Here is a 17,402-nt window from a genome sequence, read left to right as displayed (position 1 = left end):
GTATTAGCAATACTGATGATAGCAATGTGTCACTATCAATTTTTGATACTTTTAAAGAGCAAATATTTCGTAACATTATGGTTTCCATGTATCGTACATATTAAAAAAAGAAAGTTGTTCTGCTTTAACCAGAAGTTGCTATGGACAGACAGTTTTTAAAAACAAATTATTAATGCTAATTATCGAAACACGTAAATTGTTCGTACTGCAATTTCTGAATAGTATATGTATGTAATTTCATTAGTGTCTCGAATATTTGAATCCCTAACCATCATAACATTATAGTTTATCAGGGGCATAGGAACCGGGGGGGACAGGGGGGACGTGTCCCCCTGAACTTTTTGGGTGGAGGGGACTGTCCCCCCCAACTTTCTAGACCGTGATATTTTTATTTTATAATATTATTCTGCCCAACTTTATTTGTAATTTCTTCACTCATAAATTTTATCTTAAGGAAACAATAATAATTTTAACATCGATGTATCCAATGGTTGGATACAAAAACTGCTTAAAAAAAGCGCTATTTTGCACTTTTAAAATCAAAATTTTCCGGTGGAGGACCCCCGGACCCCCCGTCCTAGTAAGAGGGGAATGGGTTTACATGACATCAAAATCATTATTTGCCTCCCCCCCCAACTTTATGAACACAGCTACGCCAATGTAGTTTATTTATTTTAGTCATTTTCATGATTTAAATGTTCCTGCTGCATCTGTGGCAGTTGTGGTCATCGTGTGAGTGCTCACGAAGCTTGGTTTCGCGCAGCTACGACGTGGTGATCCTGGCGGAAGTGAAGAGCATCCTGGACCAGTTTGACCGGTTCAGCGCGAGGGTGCTGTTCTCGGCGGAGGGATTCTGCTGGCCAGACGGCTCCCTGGCGTCCAAGTACCCGACCGTCCAGCGAGGGAAGCGCTACCTCAACTCTGGAGGTAATCCCGGTCACGCCATCACCCTAGCACAGGGGTCGGCAGACTTTCCAGTGAGCTGAGCCAGGTGTTAAGTAAAAACAGAATTTTAAGGCGATAAAAAAAAAAGAGTTAAAAATCAAAATATATTATTCACAAATTTGACAATCTTAAAAATGGACGGTCTCCGGGTAAAAGGTAACAAGTCAAGAATTCACTTTTTGCAGGAGAAACAAAACACTATCAGATAAAAATTTAATTTAAATACTTACATTTTTCTTGCATTATTCTTTTATTTTCAAACATATTTACAAACATAGTTGCCAATGATTAAAAAATGCATTACATATTCTAAGTATACTTAAGAGTTTAAGTGACTTGTTGAATAAAAATCACCAAAATGTGACTTGTTACCTTTTACCCGGAGACAGTCCAAATAAAGGCTACGTAGGGAGAAAAATCATGTAAATACAGTACACTCCCTATTTAACGCGGTTGTCGGGGGACATAACTTTTACCCGCGTTGTTGCATAACCGCGATGTTTCGATGTGACCAAGGTCAAAAGGCATAAAACACCGCCTGTGTTCTAATAGGTCGGCAAGCACGCACAGTATAGACGGCCCGCCTTTGTGCGGACTTTGCATCCGCAGTTTTCACTAAACGCGGGTGAAAAAATAAAAAATAAAAAATTGTAAATATAAATATTAAATGTTGAATTTTATTTTTTATTTTTCCGCATGCCGCGCACAGTTTGTCGCACGGCCTACGAGCGCGCCACACGCCGCCATACACACGTGCGGCACACAAGCTGCTGCCAGTCTCGTGGTGTCAGCCACAGTATCTGCTTCGTCTGAGTGTCCGTAACAAAGTAAGTGCAGTGTGTGCGGTTACACACGATTTTGTGGTCAAAGTCTTCTAAATAGAAAGGCCATAGTAATACTTCAAACCGAATATGAATCGCAAAGTACCGAGTTTGATTGACAAAATAAAAATTCTAGATTTACGTACTTACAAATAGCGTGTCTTTTGCAGAAGTATGCAGCAGATACGTGAAAAACTATTCTAGCATTCGTACAATATAAAATAAAGAATCGTCTATCGTGTAAAGTGGTTAAACTTTGTTATCCATGCTTACAGTAAATTATAAATGGTCACATGTGGGATACAAAAATTGCGCCAAAATAATTTTAGCGCAATCAGTGGCGCCGTATTAAAAAGTCTGTTAAACGTTGTCTTTACTTATTCCATCAAACGCTGTGTCGAGTTGCTGAGTGTATGTGGCTCGGATCGGCAAGTGTTATATTCCCCAGCCTCTGGTTAAAGGTCGGGAGGCCGCTACACATAAACATTTCCGGGGCTTGTTTACTACCTCACGGCAAACGTGGTACAGTATGGTTCACGTAAGTATTGGACCACTGGGAATTCCTCGGCAAAGATTAAAATTACGCTAGCTGATTTACTTTATTATTTAATGTTAAAACATTATACCAAAGTAAAAAGATGAACGTGTATAATACAACGAATAATATTACGTCTGTAGGTTCAAGTTGTAACAAAACATTTATATGTCTCCGCTTGTCAACACACGTGACCACGAGAAGTGTGCAGACGGAAATGAGTGAACTACTCAAGGTCACCAGACTTCCCCCCTTTCGGCTTAATCGCCCCTCTCATCTGGCGCTTATATTCCACTCCTCCCGTCTACCCGGGTGTCTTGGTCGCATATTCTCGGCTCGCCTCTCCCCTCCCAGCGCTTGCCGTCAACCAAACCTATCCAAAATCAATCCCCAGCCGAGTCACGCTGGATAATGTCGCTGGACGGTAGGCTTTATCGGGTCCCCTGTCCGATGCTTTATTTGTGGGTTAAAAAAAATGTTAAGAACTAATGTTTCAGAAAATAACACTGGTCTGGATTGGATCATAATTTTAAAACACAACAAGATAGAGGAATAATGTACGGAGATATCTTGTTTAGAATTTCACTGCGGACATTTTCTACACCTAGGCTTTTTTCTGCCCGATGCTTAGTTTGTGAGTTACAACGCAAAATTATCCTAATCGGCTGTCAATCATTTATTCCATTATTATTACAGTAGAAACTCGTTAATCCGTGACGCGCTAATTTGGGAATCGGATAATCCGGGACGATTTAAAAGTGCAGAAAAAAAAAGAGAAGTAAAAATTGTCAGCGCTTAAAATTAACGTCACGCGGGCCGGCGGCCGGCAAACACTGCAAGCCTTCGCATGGGCCGCCAAACTCTGCAACGCTGTTTGTACCGACCCTTTGTGTCGTCCCCCTTTCAGCTGTCACATTTGTCACTCTTTAAACTTGAGGGGGATGTCTTGACTTCTGCTTCCCGTCTCCCTTTGTTTGTTTCCACCCGCCAACGCACGGCAGGCCCACCCGCCAACGCACGGCAGGCGCCTGGCGAGTAGCGAGTGACGTGTCTGGCTGGCATTCGGCTGGACGAAGTGGGATTATTGAGAGGGAGGGGGAGGGGGGGGGACTACCCAAAATTTATGTGTGCAAGTTCAGCACGATCTTATCTTTCTCTCTTCGGCTGTTGTAAATGACCGTGAACTAATGGCTAGGCAGTGCCGTATTTTTTTTAAGCCGAGACTAATTCGAAGACGGTCTTTACCGTGAACGGATTATCCGGGTTTATTACTTTTTTTTTACAGGATTTTAATTAGCCGGGCATTGGCGGGTCCCAATTAACACGAATAATGGAGAGTTTACTATTTTTTATCCATCTGCTGCCAAGGCGCAGTAAGCCTCGGTAGATGTTACGTCACATGACCTTGGCCTTAACCCAGCTGCACGCCGGTATCTGAGAAGCTTGACAAGCCCTTCCGGGCTTTAATCGCTAGTCCGTGAAATTCGGTAATCCGTGATTATCTCGGTCCCGACCATCACGAATTAACGAGGTTCTACTGTGTTATTATTATTATTATTCATTTCTGATTGGGGGACATGGTTTGACCCGCGATATACCCGATTCCGCGATCTATCGGGGCGCGGTATACCGGGAGTTTACTGTATAAAAAAAAACATGGTAAGTCATTAGTAGAGCTCTACTGATAACACAAAAAAACTAAATTATGTTATTTAATTAATTATTAAAATTTAAAAAAAAGCACCTGGGTAAGTGCAGTGGCGGTGTGATGGTGGGATAGTGGGGTGCGAGCCTACACAAGGACATGCGCTGTGATTAAGCCGTTTGATTATGTCAGACTTTTTTTTTTTGTGTGGCGGCGCAGTGAGTTGTAGAGCCGTAAACTCCTGTGAAAAGAGCTGCATGCGGTTCTCGAGCTACGGCCTGCCGACCCCTGCTCTAACCCCAAAACACTGCCCACTTTTCTACGAATTCAAAACAATAAGAAGTGGTGGATGGTTAAACATATTTTACTGATTCCAAGATCATCTCAGATTGATTTAAATCATTATTTTGGACCTACACCATTTATGGTTTGCACTGTATGTCATAGAGAAAACCCGAAGGACAGACAAAAAAAGATGAATTACACACACAGAGACAGAAAACAGGCCAAAATCAGCAGATGTTAAATGTGAAACGTATAGACAGCGCAGCGAATTCCGTGGAAGAAATTAGTCAGAACAACATCACAGCACAGACGATGAGACAGTTGCAGCAAAAAACAGTCGACACAGACAAAAAACATCGTATTGTCGGTGTGTTGCCCAGATTATCTGTTTACTATCATCGTTAGGTTCCTCTGTCGCTGTGTTGTTCAAAGTTGTTGTTTTCTGTACTTACTGTTTTTTTTTGTTGTAATCGTCTCATCATTGTCAGCCCACTAAGTTCATTTGTGCTGTGGTATTTTTCTAACTAATTACTTCCATGTAATTATCTGTGCTGTCTTTACATTTAAAATCGGCTGATTTTGGCCTGTTTTCTGTGTGTGTGTGTGTTTTTGTCTTTCTTTTCTGTTCCCCAGGTTTTCTTTATGACAGACAGTGCAAACTAGCAATGGTGTATGTCCAAAATAATGATTTAAATCACACTTCCCCATTGCAATAATCATTCAAAGAGCTTACTTATCTTAGATTTTTATACTACATCTATCCCTCACTTAGCGCGACTAATTAGTTCCTAAAAATGCTCGTGGTATTCAAAATTGCTTATTCTGAAGCATTAGTTTCCATAAATAGCAAGGCTAATTTATTTAATGTGTTCCAAAATTTATTGTGTAGGAAAATATACTTTACGTAATATAAATGCGTTGAATAACACTCAACTAAATATGTCACACCATTTATCTTAATATGCCTCCCATCGCACTTTGTATGACAAATATGACACAGCGTAATGGGAGATACGTGGTTATGTACTTTATTGTCAGTCGCTGGCTGACTGGCCCGCCCGGGCGTGACCTTCAACTCACGTCGCATACCTTTCCAAACCAATCTTTACTGACAGTGAAACCGATATTACTGTCCGGATAATAACATTTTAATTTTTCAAAATTTAAAGTGCTTATTTTCATATCACCACCTGGTTCACACCAATCCTGTCAGGCCAATGATTATTTTTTTCATTGCAACATTCATTTAATAACCTTTTCCACGTGAACCATCGGTTCATTTCTGTTCCGGTATCTAATGTCAAATATATTCCCGCTAGTACAACCAACAGCATCAGACTTATATAAACTTTTGGTAAGAGTCCTTATTTCGTACGATTGTGCGCACAGTTGACTTGCTTAAAACTAAAGTGCGACCAACATAAACGTGGCCTTCATGACAATCTGTGCGCCGTAATACTTCTAGTTTTGTCTCAAATACTTGAACACGATGCATTATGACATGAGTGATCAAGCACGTACATTTCGGCAGCTGAATGGGCAGATGTTGCTTTTGTTTGAGTGGATTCCCTGCCACTGGCTAGGCTAAGTTCACGGCCCGGTTTGTGGCCAGGCGACAATGGTACGGCATGGCGGCATACGCGCGTAATCATTTGGTCCTTTACACTCCATAGCCCAATTTAACTTGCCATAGCTGATGTTTGTGCAACATCCGATAGCGTTGACACACCTTTTCGTGCATCTATTCCCCCCTTGTTTGGCTAACTGTATCCCATGGCACATCTGTTGTTTACAGAAGTTGAAACAGACTTCGTGGCGTCGTGCTCGACTTTTTTTTTTTTGTGCTTGCTGAGATTTCGTGCTAACTGAAATTTGCAGACGTGCTATTCAAGACAGGCAGTAAAATTAACATCACGCAATCTGAAGACGTGCTAAGTGAGGGATAGGTGTACTATGTTCATTGCATATATTGAAATAATCTCTCAAAAGATATTTCCATAGACTGTCTATTCCAGAGGTGGCCACTCACTAAATTTAAAAATCTCGCTGGCAAATTTTTATCTTGAAATTTTTTTATTTTTTTATTTATTAACATATCAGCAATTCCTCACCTCTTCATCTTTATGGACTATCTTTTCCCCCAGATTTTATGCAATTTTTTTTTTATGATAGAACACAGAACAAGCAAAACACAGCTTTCATTCATAGCAAGTGAAATGGTTAGTTTAAGAATTAAAATTTGTCATGAATGTATTATCTTCTTTAATTTCAATTTACCAAGCATTCGAGAAATGATTTTCCATTAGTGTGGTGGGCCGTTACCCAAACCTTGGCGTGTCGAAATTGGTCTGCAGGCCATGGTTTGGCTGACACTGCTCTGTACAAACTTCACTGCAATACAGTACACGCCTGTGAATACTCAAAAAGTTTTAGTTTTGAGTCAAGTTTTTTTTTTAATACTCAAACTTGAGCCCATGGCCTTTTAAAAAACTAGAATTCCTAGCAAGCTTTAATTTAAGTTTCACTTTACCTTTTGTTATTCCAGAATAAAAGCCTTCCTCTTACTACCGTGGTATCCTTTACTCTCTAATGTAACGTAATCTATCGCCAAAGTTCTTAAATTAATTTTGTATAATATCTTCACACATTTACACTGTAATAAACATGTTAAAAATAATTTGTTTTGTATAAACAATAAGTATTGTGACTGCTGTTTAATTGCTTTTTATTTTTAATTGGAAGTAATTTTACAAATTCAGTTGTTGCATTACTGTAATAAAACATAAAAATTATATTGGAAATATTTTGGTATACTAAATGTTAATGATAATAAAAAAAAAACTAATTGCTTGATTAAAACTCATAAGTTTTAGCTTAGGACTCGACTTGAAAATCTCCAGCTCATAAATGTCCACTGTACAATCACAGTTTCGTAAGCATTAACGTCGTAAATAAGCTTCCCTTTGCTCTTGTTCGGAGTGTTGTAGATGACAGGTCTGGTAGGGTGCTCTGTTGTGGGCGTGTCATTTCGTGAACAGGCATCTAAGTCTGGCTGCGGATAGCTTTTGCAGACTGTGTCAGTGCTTACGATTGCCCACAAAGCAACCTTGTGGACAGGCCCGGGAACCTACACAAAATACCGTTTCATGCTGGGAATTTACGCAGCAGCTTTCGTCGCATTGAGTGATTGTTTTTTTCCGGTTGCTTGTGTAAATTAAATAACTGTGCCCTTCTTTGAGATGATCCAGTACTGTGTCCTTCCTGAGGTGATTTAATACTTGCTCTTTGATTCTGTAACATCATAGGTAGGGACAAGACTATATGGTGAATTGCGATAAAACCGAAATACGTAACACCGAAATGCAAGTTAACACACCATAGAGCACCGAAATGCAAGTTACATCATGGAATTAAGTAGCATTTAACCAAAACTTAATTCAAAGAATAAAAAAACAGAATCTTTTAATTTTTGAAATTCAAGGCATGTAGTTATTTCCAGGCAAAAAAAAAATTGTACCAAAGTGCATGGATTTAAAAAAATAATCAAATTTTTACTGTGCATCTTGTATTGAATCAATTTGAAACCACAAATGCTCTCTAATTAATTTTTTATTGTTCTGAGTGTATCTGTTTTATACCAATGTATTAAAAATTATTTTACCGTAAAAATGCAGCATGTAAAGTTTACCTCTATTTAGGTAGAGTAAGAATTAATAAACAGTTTTTTATAAAAAAGAAATTAAAACAATAGCAGCAAAATCCTCTTTTTTTAAAAAGAAAATTGGACTAAAAATGAAACCATAAAATCTTGTCTCTGATCACATGTTACAGCCAGTTTGTTCGAGGCTGGCACTGTTTGTCATGCGGTTGGAAAGAGTAGCTGCTCACTTGTGTGTGTGTGTGTGTGTGTGTGTGTTGAGCGCGTGACGGGAAGCGGGCGGGGTGTTTGTCTGTTTGGGCCCCAGCGCTGGTCGACACCATTCTGGAGGGGATGGCGGGGGTGACAGCACACAGCGAGCACATTCTGGTGGAGGGAGACACAGCCAGAGAGTCGGTTAGGCGCCTGCGGTCGGTGCTGTGCCGGCTCAATGAGAGCGGCATTCAGGTGACGGAGAACAAACGTGAGTCGGCCTTGCCCTGTGGCTTCACGTGGGTGCCGGACGCTCAGGGCAGCATGGATGGCGTTCGTGAACGTGTTGTAGCTTGGTTTCAGAGTACCTGCAGTCGTTAGACACAACGATTTTTTGACTTTATTTTGCTCACGTTCGTTTCCAAAATATTACGTTTTGCTTTTATAAATATGCTGTATTGATTAAATAGTAATTATTTGGCAAATCAGGTGACAATAATTATGTTTATTAACTCTATTGTCACTATTGCGTAATTTTAATTACTGTTCATCAAATAAAATTATGTGTAATTGGTTCATGTGTCTGGAACAGTTAAACTTTGTGCAGTAAATAAACCAGGCAGACTTAACGATTTTTAAGTATGCTCAAGAATCTGTGAATGTAAAAAGATAATGAAAACAAGATGCATGATCAATCGCCATTTGAGGTGTAAAATTAGCTTTTACAATCCACTTTCTCCGTAGATTTTTATGCTGTATATTGTATATAGTTAATTATACTCTGTATAATTTATCTAAGTTTTGTTTAGCTGAAGTATAACGTTTCAGTGATTTGAATAAAGTTTTATTTTGAATTTATTTTATCTCCTTGAATTCAGTTGCGTCTCATTATTACATGTGTTTTTCTGTTTTAGAAAATGTACCACACAATCTTGTTCCTAGCAGTCATTATTAATTAATAAATCATTATATAAACCACTCTAATTTATTTCAAATTCTACACATAATCCTTTGAAAGATTCTTGGGAACCTTGCTTTGATCTTGGGTGTCTTATTTAACTTTTTTTTTTCATTCTGTTGCTATGTTTTTAGTACTACAGTAATATTTGAATCTGTGCTTGCATGTTAATACAAACTTGAGATTCATAAAAAAAATCATGTTTGTTCTGTCATATTCCTCTTGATTTTTCCATAATTTATTGGGTTAGTATCAATTTGGTCTGTAGGGGAAAAAATTAAAACTCTTTTTTTCACGTGTGAACAGTATGAAACTAAAAACTGTTTGGAGGCTTGTTAATTTTAGCATCAACTCCAGTTTTTGTTTTAAAAACTTGTCATTACTTGACTTGCTGGAATAAGGCTAAATAATTTGTATTATCTTTATTTTTAAATCATAAAATCTTTTTGCATGTGTTTCCTGTAGATGTGTTAGCTTGTGTTATGGAGGACAAACTCAACACGATCCACAGTTGAATATTTAGTTAACGACCATCAAGTAGAATTTGGATTTCACTTTGATGTGTATTAATTATCACTAAGCATGTTTCATAAAACCCAAAACACTAATGTTAATCAAGGTAATGATAACATGGAAAAATAAATGCTGTCTTTTATCCCCATAAATAGTGAAATTTGAATACCTTATACTAATATCCAGTTTAAAAATTACAAATTGGATACATATGTATCAAAATAAATACATATTGATAGTTTTACACTCAATCAGTCAACTGCCAGCTTTTTTGGTATTGCATACAGAGTGACTAATGTATTATCACTATATTCAGCCATTTACTTCTTGCCATTGTGTCTCACAAACTTCACTGTGCATTAATGGTGTTTCAGGGTTCATCGGCTACGCTCCAGAGCTGTACGAGATAGTCACGTCGTCCGCGTTGGAAGATACGGATGACGATCAGCTGTTCTACACCAACATCTATCTGAACGATGAACTGAGGAACAAGTACAAGATTAAGCTGGACCACAAGGCAGAGATATTCCAGAGTCTCAACGGAGCAGTTGGTGAGTGTTAACGTGGGCCTACTGTACGAGCTGGCTTGGTGCCCGCAAGCCACCCGCCGTCCCGACGTGAGGGCGACACCCAAGGGAGTCATTGTGTTACCAAAGGTCCTTACTATAGAGCAGGGATGCCACCAAGAATGGTTATAAAATCCTATATTAGACCATAAAAAATCCTGTAAAATCCTGTAAGAAGAAAATTTCTGTAAACAGGTTTTTCATTCGCCCCAAAAAATTTTTTACAGCTAAGACACAGGAGAAAACAAAGTATTATAAGCATATTTCTTCAAAAATCAGATTTTCCTTCATTACAGTTGCATAAGTCTGCTTTAAAATAATAATAGTGAATGTAGATAAAAAAACTGATAAGTTTACATTTAAAGAAATAAGTACCAGTATGAGGTTCTCACAAAAATCACTTAAAAAATATACACACAGAGTCACAGAATATGATGTATTTACAGGCATTTCTTGCCTGAACACTCCAACTGCTTCACTTCTTCAGGTTCCTAGCTTTTTTTCTCAGCTCATCAGTGGGTTTGAATTCTAGCCCCAAATATTTGGTCCTGTTGTGGCAGTGCAACAATGCATTCAACATTGGCATTTCTAAACAACAGCGACCGTTTTACCGGGTTTCAGCCACTTTAATTCTACTTCCCACTCAAGTTTATATAGTTGTTTATACAGCGTTCGATCTGGAGATGCCTTGCGTTTTCTTTCCATTTCTTTCAATTACAATATCCACAAAGATGCAAGCCGAATATTTTATATGTAACATTTACTTTAAAATTAACATTAAACTGTAAACACTCGTCAATCCATCATAGAAATCGTGATTGCATGGTATAACAACACAGACTGTAAAAACACCGTCACAGATATCACTACGCACAAATATTACTGGGCGTGTTCCGTTACACGCACGAACGCACCATCGCGCAGAAGAGAGAAACAGAACACTGTGTCTAAAACAACTGTCATAGATATTACGATGCACTGTATACTTTCATCCGTGAAATAAAAAAATGCTTCCAGACATAAAAGGTAGAGCGTTAATTGTTATCATCTTAGAAAAACTGAAACGATGTAGCAAAGTGAAGTGTCTCTTGATGACATGTTATCTATGAAGTGTGCGTTCGTCAATTAAAATATCAGTGATTCTAAGTGCTTATCCGTTAATCCGGTGTAACTCCAAAATATCCGTGAAAACGAATAAAATCCGTAAAAACGGCAACCCTGCTATAGAGTGTCTCATACTTACTTTCCTATACACAGCAAATGGAGCTCACTGTTGCCAGATTGATACTAATGGGCTTGTTCATTAAAAAATCTTATTTTGTACACCATCCTTAATTATAATAAGTTTAAATTTTTTTTAATTTTTATTATTTAGTAATTTTTCTAAGAACATAAAGAGTGTCTATTGTCATAGTGTTTCAGTTGTAGTCATTTTGAAAGAAAAAAAAAATAATTCAATGCAAACCACCTATTATTATTTCACAGGAGAAACAATTTTTTGTAGTCTATCACTATTTATATCAAGTTATTCCATTTAATTATGTGGTGTGCTTAAACAAAGCCAACATTTTTATTATTAACTTATATAAAGAAATATGTTACCAAGATGGCATTTCTTAGTTACGTCTCTTAAGAAGTAAAAATTTAGTACAATCAGATAATGCTCTTGTTAATACAATAGGAAAAAGATTTTCCTTTACAAAAATTCAGTGTTTCAGATACAGTTTATAAAATTTTTATTGCATTATAAAGTTGTGTCTGAAATTTTTGTGCTGTATAGCGTGTGTCTGGCAACAGAGCACACCGAAACGAGGACAGCGCTAATGGTTAGGCCTGTGCGAAGCTTCGACTAAGCGAATCAATCAAAGCCCTTTTTAATAATCAATTTGACCTTGCCAGTTAATTTGCTATTCGTTTTATTTGAAGCTTTGGTTTTCATGCGAAGCTTTGCGACTGATGTGAAGCTTCACATTTGTGGCAAAGCATTAAAGAATTGGAAGTCTTATGATTTGCTCATGAAAATATATTTTTTATTTTGTGTGTTATATGTTTTGCTTCAATAAAGCTGGTTATCTAAAAAATCAAAAGTTGGCACTCCATTTGCTTTTATAAATGCTCAATATTAATATTATGCATTTTAATTTCGATCCTGTATTTTTTAAAATAAGTGTCATACAGCTCCTCCGAGAACAATAATTGCAATTCGACTTTGTGCAAATATTTTAAACATTCTATTTGATATTCACATCGCATCAAGAAACTGGTGTTCGCATAGGCCCACCAGTGGCGGGAATAGCGCCTCGGAAAGAGAGAGAGAGAAAGGAAACTCTGGATGAGCCACGCTGCAGGGCAGGAACTTGTATCATGCTCCCGCGCTTGTTCCCTCCTGCCCGCCAGACGACGTGGAGCTGAGGTTCAAAGGGCGCGAGGCGTACCTGCAGAACACCGTGTACAACACGGTCCCCCTGGTGGTGCACGGGAACGGGGTCAGCAAGACGGCGTTCAACACCCTCGCCAACTACCTGGCCAAGAGCTGGAACGCGGAGGACGGCTGTCTCAGCTGCTGGGACGACTCCTTGGTGCTGGAGGACAAGCCGGTGAGTTCCCTGCAAGTGCTTCGGCCACAGCCTATGACTGTGGTCAAAACATAGTTGAAAGTTCGAAGTGACGAAAAAGGTTGATTAAACAAGGTAGCGCCCGGACCACAGTCCACACCGCACCTGAAGAGCAGCCACGTTCCCTCGCAGATACCCCACCTGCTGCATCTACCTGTTGCTTTGTTTACGTTTTGTCGCCAGACTCTGACGCCTACCCTACTAATGTACATAAGTGCAGCGGTAAAACGTTTGGTATTTCTTTGTGTAAGATGCAATAACCTCAGTTATCCTTTAAATAAATTTTAAAGGAGTTAACTTGTTGCAAAAGCCGCACCAACCATCCTTCCCGGGCTCAATTAATTGACATCTAGAGGGCCACCTATTGGTTGAGGGCTCATGGTTAGAGACCCGTGAATTTCGCGGATTCAATGACCTCCAGGATAGACTCCAATATCCTCTACACACTCGGGCAAAATGCCAACTGTTAATTGGCTGTTGACTTGTGAGTCGTCTCGACTGGGTGGCCTGTGATTCGACATTTCCATGAGTGAGGGTTTCTAATTGGCCCTCAGTCCTCCAGAATTAACAGAGAACCAATGACAGAAGCACCACTAAGGTATAATTATTTGAATTTTAGCATAACACGAAATGAATCCGCAAAATTCACGGGTCTCTGCTCATGGTAGTCTAGGTGATCCCAGATTGTCAACTTTTTTTTTGTTCTTCCAGCCCGAGACTTGGCCGGTGGTGTTCATGGCAGTGTTCGTGGAACAGCCCACGCCGTTCCTCGAGGAGTTCCTGGACAAGCTGGCCCGCCTGGACTACCCCAAGGACAGGCTGCACCTCTTCTTCCACAACGCGGTTCGTGACAGTTGGCCCTTCCGAGGACACGTGGCACTCCTGACCTAGCTGCAGCGTGCCTTGAGAGCCAGGGAACTCTGCTGCGAAGTCGGGCTGCGATGAGTCTGCTAGTTCGTTCAGTTAACGTTTTTTGCTCTACCCGGGTCGCACCACGGGTAGACGATGTAGGTCTACGCCCCACAGGCTACTGATTTACCCACTGGTCACTTCTTTCAGATCCACACTGAAAAAAATTTTCATTATTGTATTTTTATGCAGTTGTGACATTTTTTTTTTTAATTCTGAGCAGGTTTCTTACAACCTTGTTTTTTTAAAGTAATTTTTATAGTTCATTAATTTTTACACATTTATATTAGTTTGCATGTGTTTAAAGTGGAGTTGTCTTTAATGGATTCCCCAAGAGAAATAAAGTATTGTAATATCTATGTTGATAAATTCCTCAACTGTAAAATTTTTGTGATGGTTTTATTGAGATGTTAGAAAGTAACGAAAGATCTGTGTATATAATCAAGCACAGAATCGGTTTTTCACCATTGAAATTGAAAATTTTATGTTCTTTCCCAAGTTTTTTCATCTAAGGCACAGAACATGAGGATATATGTAATTGATTTAATAATAAATTAGTAATTTAAATGTAGTTGGTTGTGATTTGCAGGAATCAGTTAGTTGGACTGGTGATTAGTTAAGGCATTTTTGGTGAACTCTTTTTAAAATTATTATTTAATGTGGCTGACTGGTGGGGCTTCTTCAGGTTGATTTCCATTCGACTTTGGTGGAGCAGTTCTGGTCGGACAACAGGAAGAAGTACCGTAGCTTAAAGACCGTCACCCCCAGTGATGACATAGCAGAGCACGAAGCCAGGAATCTCGCCATGTGAGTAGTTTTTTTTATTGCCATACTTTATTGTTCATTTACTGCTCTTTCGAGAAGTAAGTACACGCACGTTTTATTTGTTGTATGTGTGAGTGTGCATTTTTCGTAATGCACACAAAATTGCATGGTGAAGCTAATATTATTAAGCAATGTGGCACTCCTAATTTTGGTTTTCCATGGTTTTTCGAAGGTCACTCCAGGCAAATGCTGGGGTAATTATTTATAATAAGCCTTGGTCGATTCCTTCCTCAATTTCCGTGACACATCTAGTGTTTGTTGGTGTCTATATAGGGGTGTGTTAGTATTCGAAAAAATATTTGTTATTCATGAATAATTTTATATTCAATTCAACATTAAATTTTTTATTTTTATTTTTATTTTTACCAGTGGATTTGCCTACACCGTCATTTCGCATTACTGCTCAGCTGGGGTTTTTAGTTCGCTCAGATTTTATAGTTACTGTCTGTTTTCATTTCAGTGCAGCTTTTTTTTTTAATTAATTAATTTTTTTTGTTTAGGAGGTTACGTTTAAATTTCACAGGTACATTTCAGCAATGACTTTTTTGAGGAAGTCTAATGCTCATATTTCTGTAGAGCATCTTATTGCCACTTGTTTTAATACAATTTTACTGCATTTCAATTTTTCTTTAGTTTTCACGTTAAAACTATATTGACGTTTCATAATCCGGCAAAAATCGCTAATCAATCTGGTGTGGCCTTGGTTATATGAGTGAGTGCCATATTAAATAATTTCACTGTACTATTAATGGAAGTGTAATTGTGATAAACAGTGTATTATTGTAACCCCTGCTCTTGATACATGCCATACTTAGCAGTAATTTTGAAAAGATTGAAAAGAAAAAAGTTGTGAGGTTAAACTAAGATTTCAAGTCCCATTGTTAAAGAACGAAACAAAATAAAAATGAATATTAGATAAATAAAAAATACCATTGATTAGGCCTGCCACCAAATTAGGTTCCTAAATCCTCTTTACAGCATTTAAAAATCCTGTAAAATGTATAGCTGTAATTGACATAATTTTTTTAATTGGCTTTGAAATAAAAATGTAGGAACCCTTTGTAATTAGGATTTTAGGCAAACTGAACTATTCCCTTCCTTGTTTTTTTTTTTTAATTTCTATTTTGTTGTTCCTCAGCATAACATGAAGATAATTTAATGTATGTGTATAATTGTGTTAATGGAAATTTTTTAATTTTATTTTTTACATTAAATCCTTGTCAAGAAATTTCTCAAGGTACTTATACTTATTATCAGGTAAATTTTATTGAAAAGCAGGGTTGGAAAAATAAAATGTTTATAAAAAAATCAAATAACTTTTTTTTTGTTTGAACCAGGTTTTTTTATTACATTATTTATTTTGGTTCTCACCATGTTCAAATGAAAGCCATACAACTTCCTGCTTTCTAGAAAAGTTACAAGATCAAAGAACTGAAGTCCAGCAAGTCTGCCCATCGGACTGGAACTTAACCACATAAAGTGTATTTCCCCACAGGAGGAGGATTATCCATAGAATGGATGTTCCCTACAGAAATGGTATTTTCCCACAAGATGATTCTCCATAGAATAGGTGTTTCTCACAGAATAGTGATTTACAGTTGGGGATTTCCCACTGAATAGAAATTAACTAATATTTCATTTTTTTTTTTAATTTTAGAGGAGGATCTGGCTGGGTACGATTTACAACTTATTCAATAATTTAAATGATAATATCTTGATTAGTATATAAATTTTTTTTGTTTGTGTAAATCACAAGAAACATTATTCACTAAAATAATTTTATTTGTTTTTGTTATTAGAGTGGAATTATATCTTTCATTAAAAAAAAATTAAGATATTCTATTTAAAAATAGTTTATTTAAAAAACCATGTTTTATAACATTGTGGTTTGATCAGCCAACCCTGTTGAAAGGGTAAAATTAAATGGTTCAGTGCTAATTTTTTTTTAAACTTATTGTACTGAAAATTTTCTTAAGTGGGATTTTCTTGTAGGTTTTCACTGTATTATCATTATTATCACTTTAAAAATAACAGGGATGTGTTGTGTTGTTAATATACTTAAACACTGTACCATATCACCGACAAAATTACCAAGCAGCTTATCGCGGCGCCATGAAGTCCACTGCTCTACCAACGGACAGTGTTGCCAGATGACTACTTGCAGGAGTAGTATCCATCCGCCGAATCCCACGATAAGCACAACACGTGTATTATTTTACCGAACATGTTGTTTTGTTGTTTCAGTGAGCAGTGCCTAGCCAAGAAGTGCGACTACTTCTTCACTGTGGACAGCGAAGCCCATCTCGACAACCCGCACACCCTCAGGCTGCTCGTGGAACAAAACAGGTAGCTGTTGCAGCGCGTTTAGCCGGTTGTGTATCGTCGTATTGTTCATGATTGTATGTCTTGTGCCATGCCGAAAGTGTCTTCAGTTGTCAAGAATAATTTTCTTTTGTGAAAAAAAATGTATATTCATTTTCAACCCTTAATCGTCATCCCTTTTTTGAAGTGTAAACTTCTTAAGCCGCGTTGAGCGATTTTTGGTAGGAGCAAAACTTATGGGTTCGCGTCACCGACTTGCTAGTGACGTGTTGCGTCAGACTGGCGAAACGCAGCGGCCTGTGTACATGTATACGCATATATGTACACTAATACATTGTATATACTCGACTGTATCATGTGTGTGTTGGACTCTTTTTTGGATGGGTAAAATCTTGTGAGTTCGCATCACCGACATGCTGTAGTAGCAGTAAGTGAAGTTAATTTGACCACGTGAATACATGACCTAGGTCTGACATCACTGGTAAGTCATAGCTAGGTAATGAATTTTGACATACCACTGACATCTGTTGTGACTAAAAAATGATGTAAGGATAAATAATATCATGCTGACATTGTACTGATATAATACCAAAATCATTTTCTTACGTGCATT

General features: G+C 38.0%; 1 protein-coding gene across 4 annotated transcripts in view; it reads left to right on the top strand.

Moving 5' to 3' along the window:
* The window catches only part of LOC134534890 (procollagen-lysine,2-oxoglutarate 5-dioxygenase), an 89,851-nt gene that overhangs the window by 19,357 nt on the left and 53,092 nt on the right, over positions 1-17,402 (top strand). For 2 of the 4 annotated variants that reach the window (XM_063373564.1, XM_063373566.1), the window contains 7 exons: positions 764-927; positions 8,197-8,352; positions 9,927-10,103; positions 12,516-12,715; positions 13,445-13,576; positions 14,328-14,449; positions 16,712-16,813. In XM_063373564.1, coding sequence (XP_063229634.1) covers positions 764-927; positions 8,197-8,352; positions 9,927-10,103; positions 12,516-12,715; positions 13,445-13,576; positions 14,328-14,449; positions 16,712-16,813 — 1,053 coding nt within the window. The remainder of the gene's footprint in view (positions 1-763; positions 928-8,196; positions 8,353-9,926; positions 10,104-12,515; positions 12,716-13,444; positions 13,577-14,327; positions 14,450-16,711; positions 16,814-17,402) is intronic. The other 2 variants (XM_063373565.1, XM_063373567.1) reach the window with 1 other exon arrangement.

Source organism: Bacillus rossius, chromosome 8, assembly GCF_032445375.1.
Source record: "Bacillus rossius redtenbacheri isolate Brsri chromosome 8, Brsri_v3, whole genome shotgun sequence".
NCBI lineage: Eukaryota > Metazoa > Arthropoda > Insecta > Phasmatodea > Bacillidae > Bacillus > Bacillus rossius.
The sequence above is the reverse complement of the archived record's forward strand: the minus strand, read 5'-3'. Positions and strand labels throughout refer to the sequence as shown.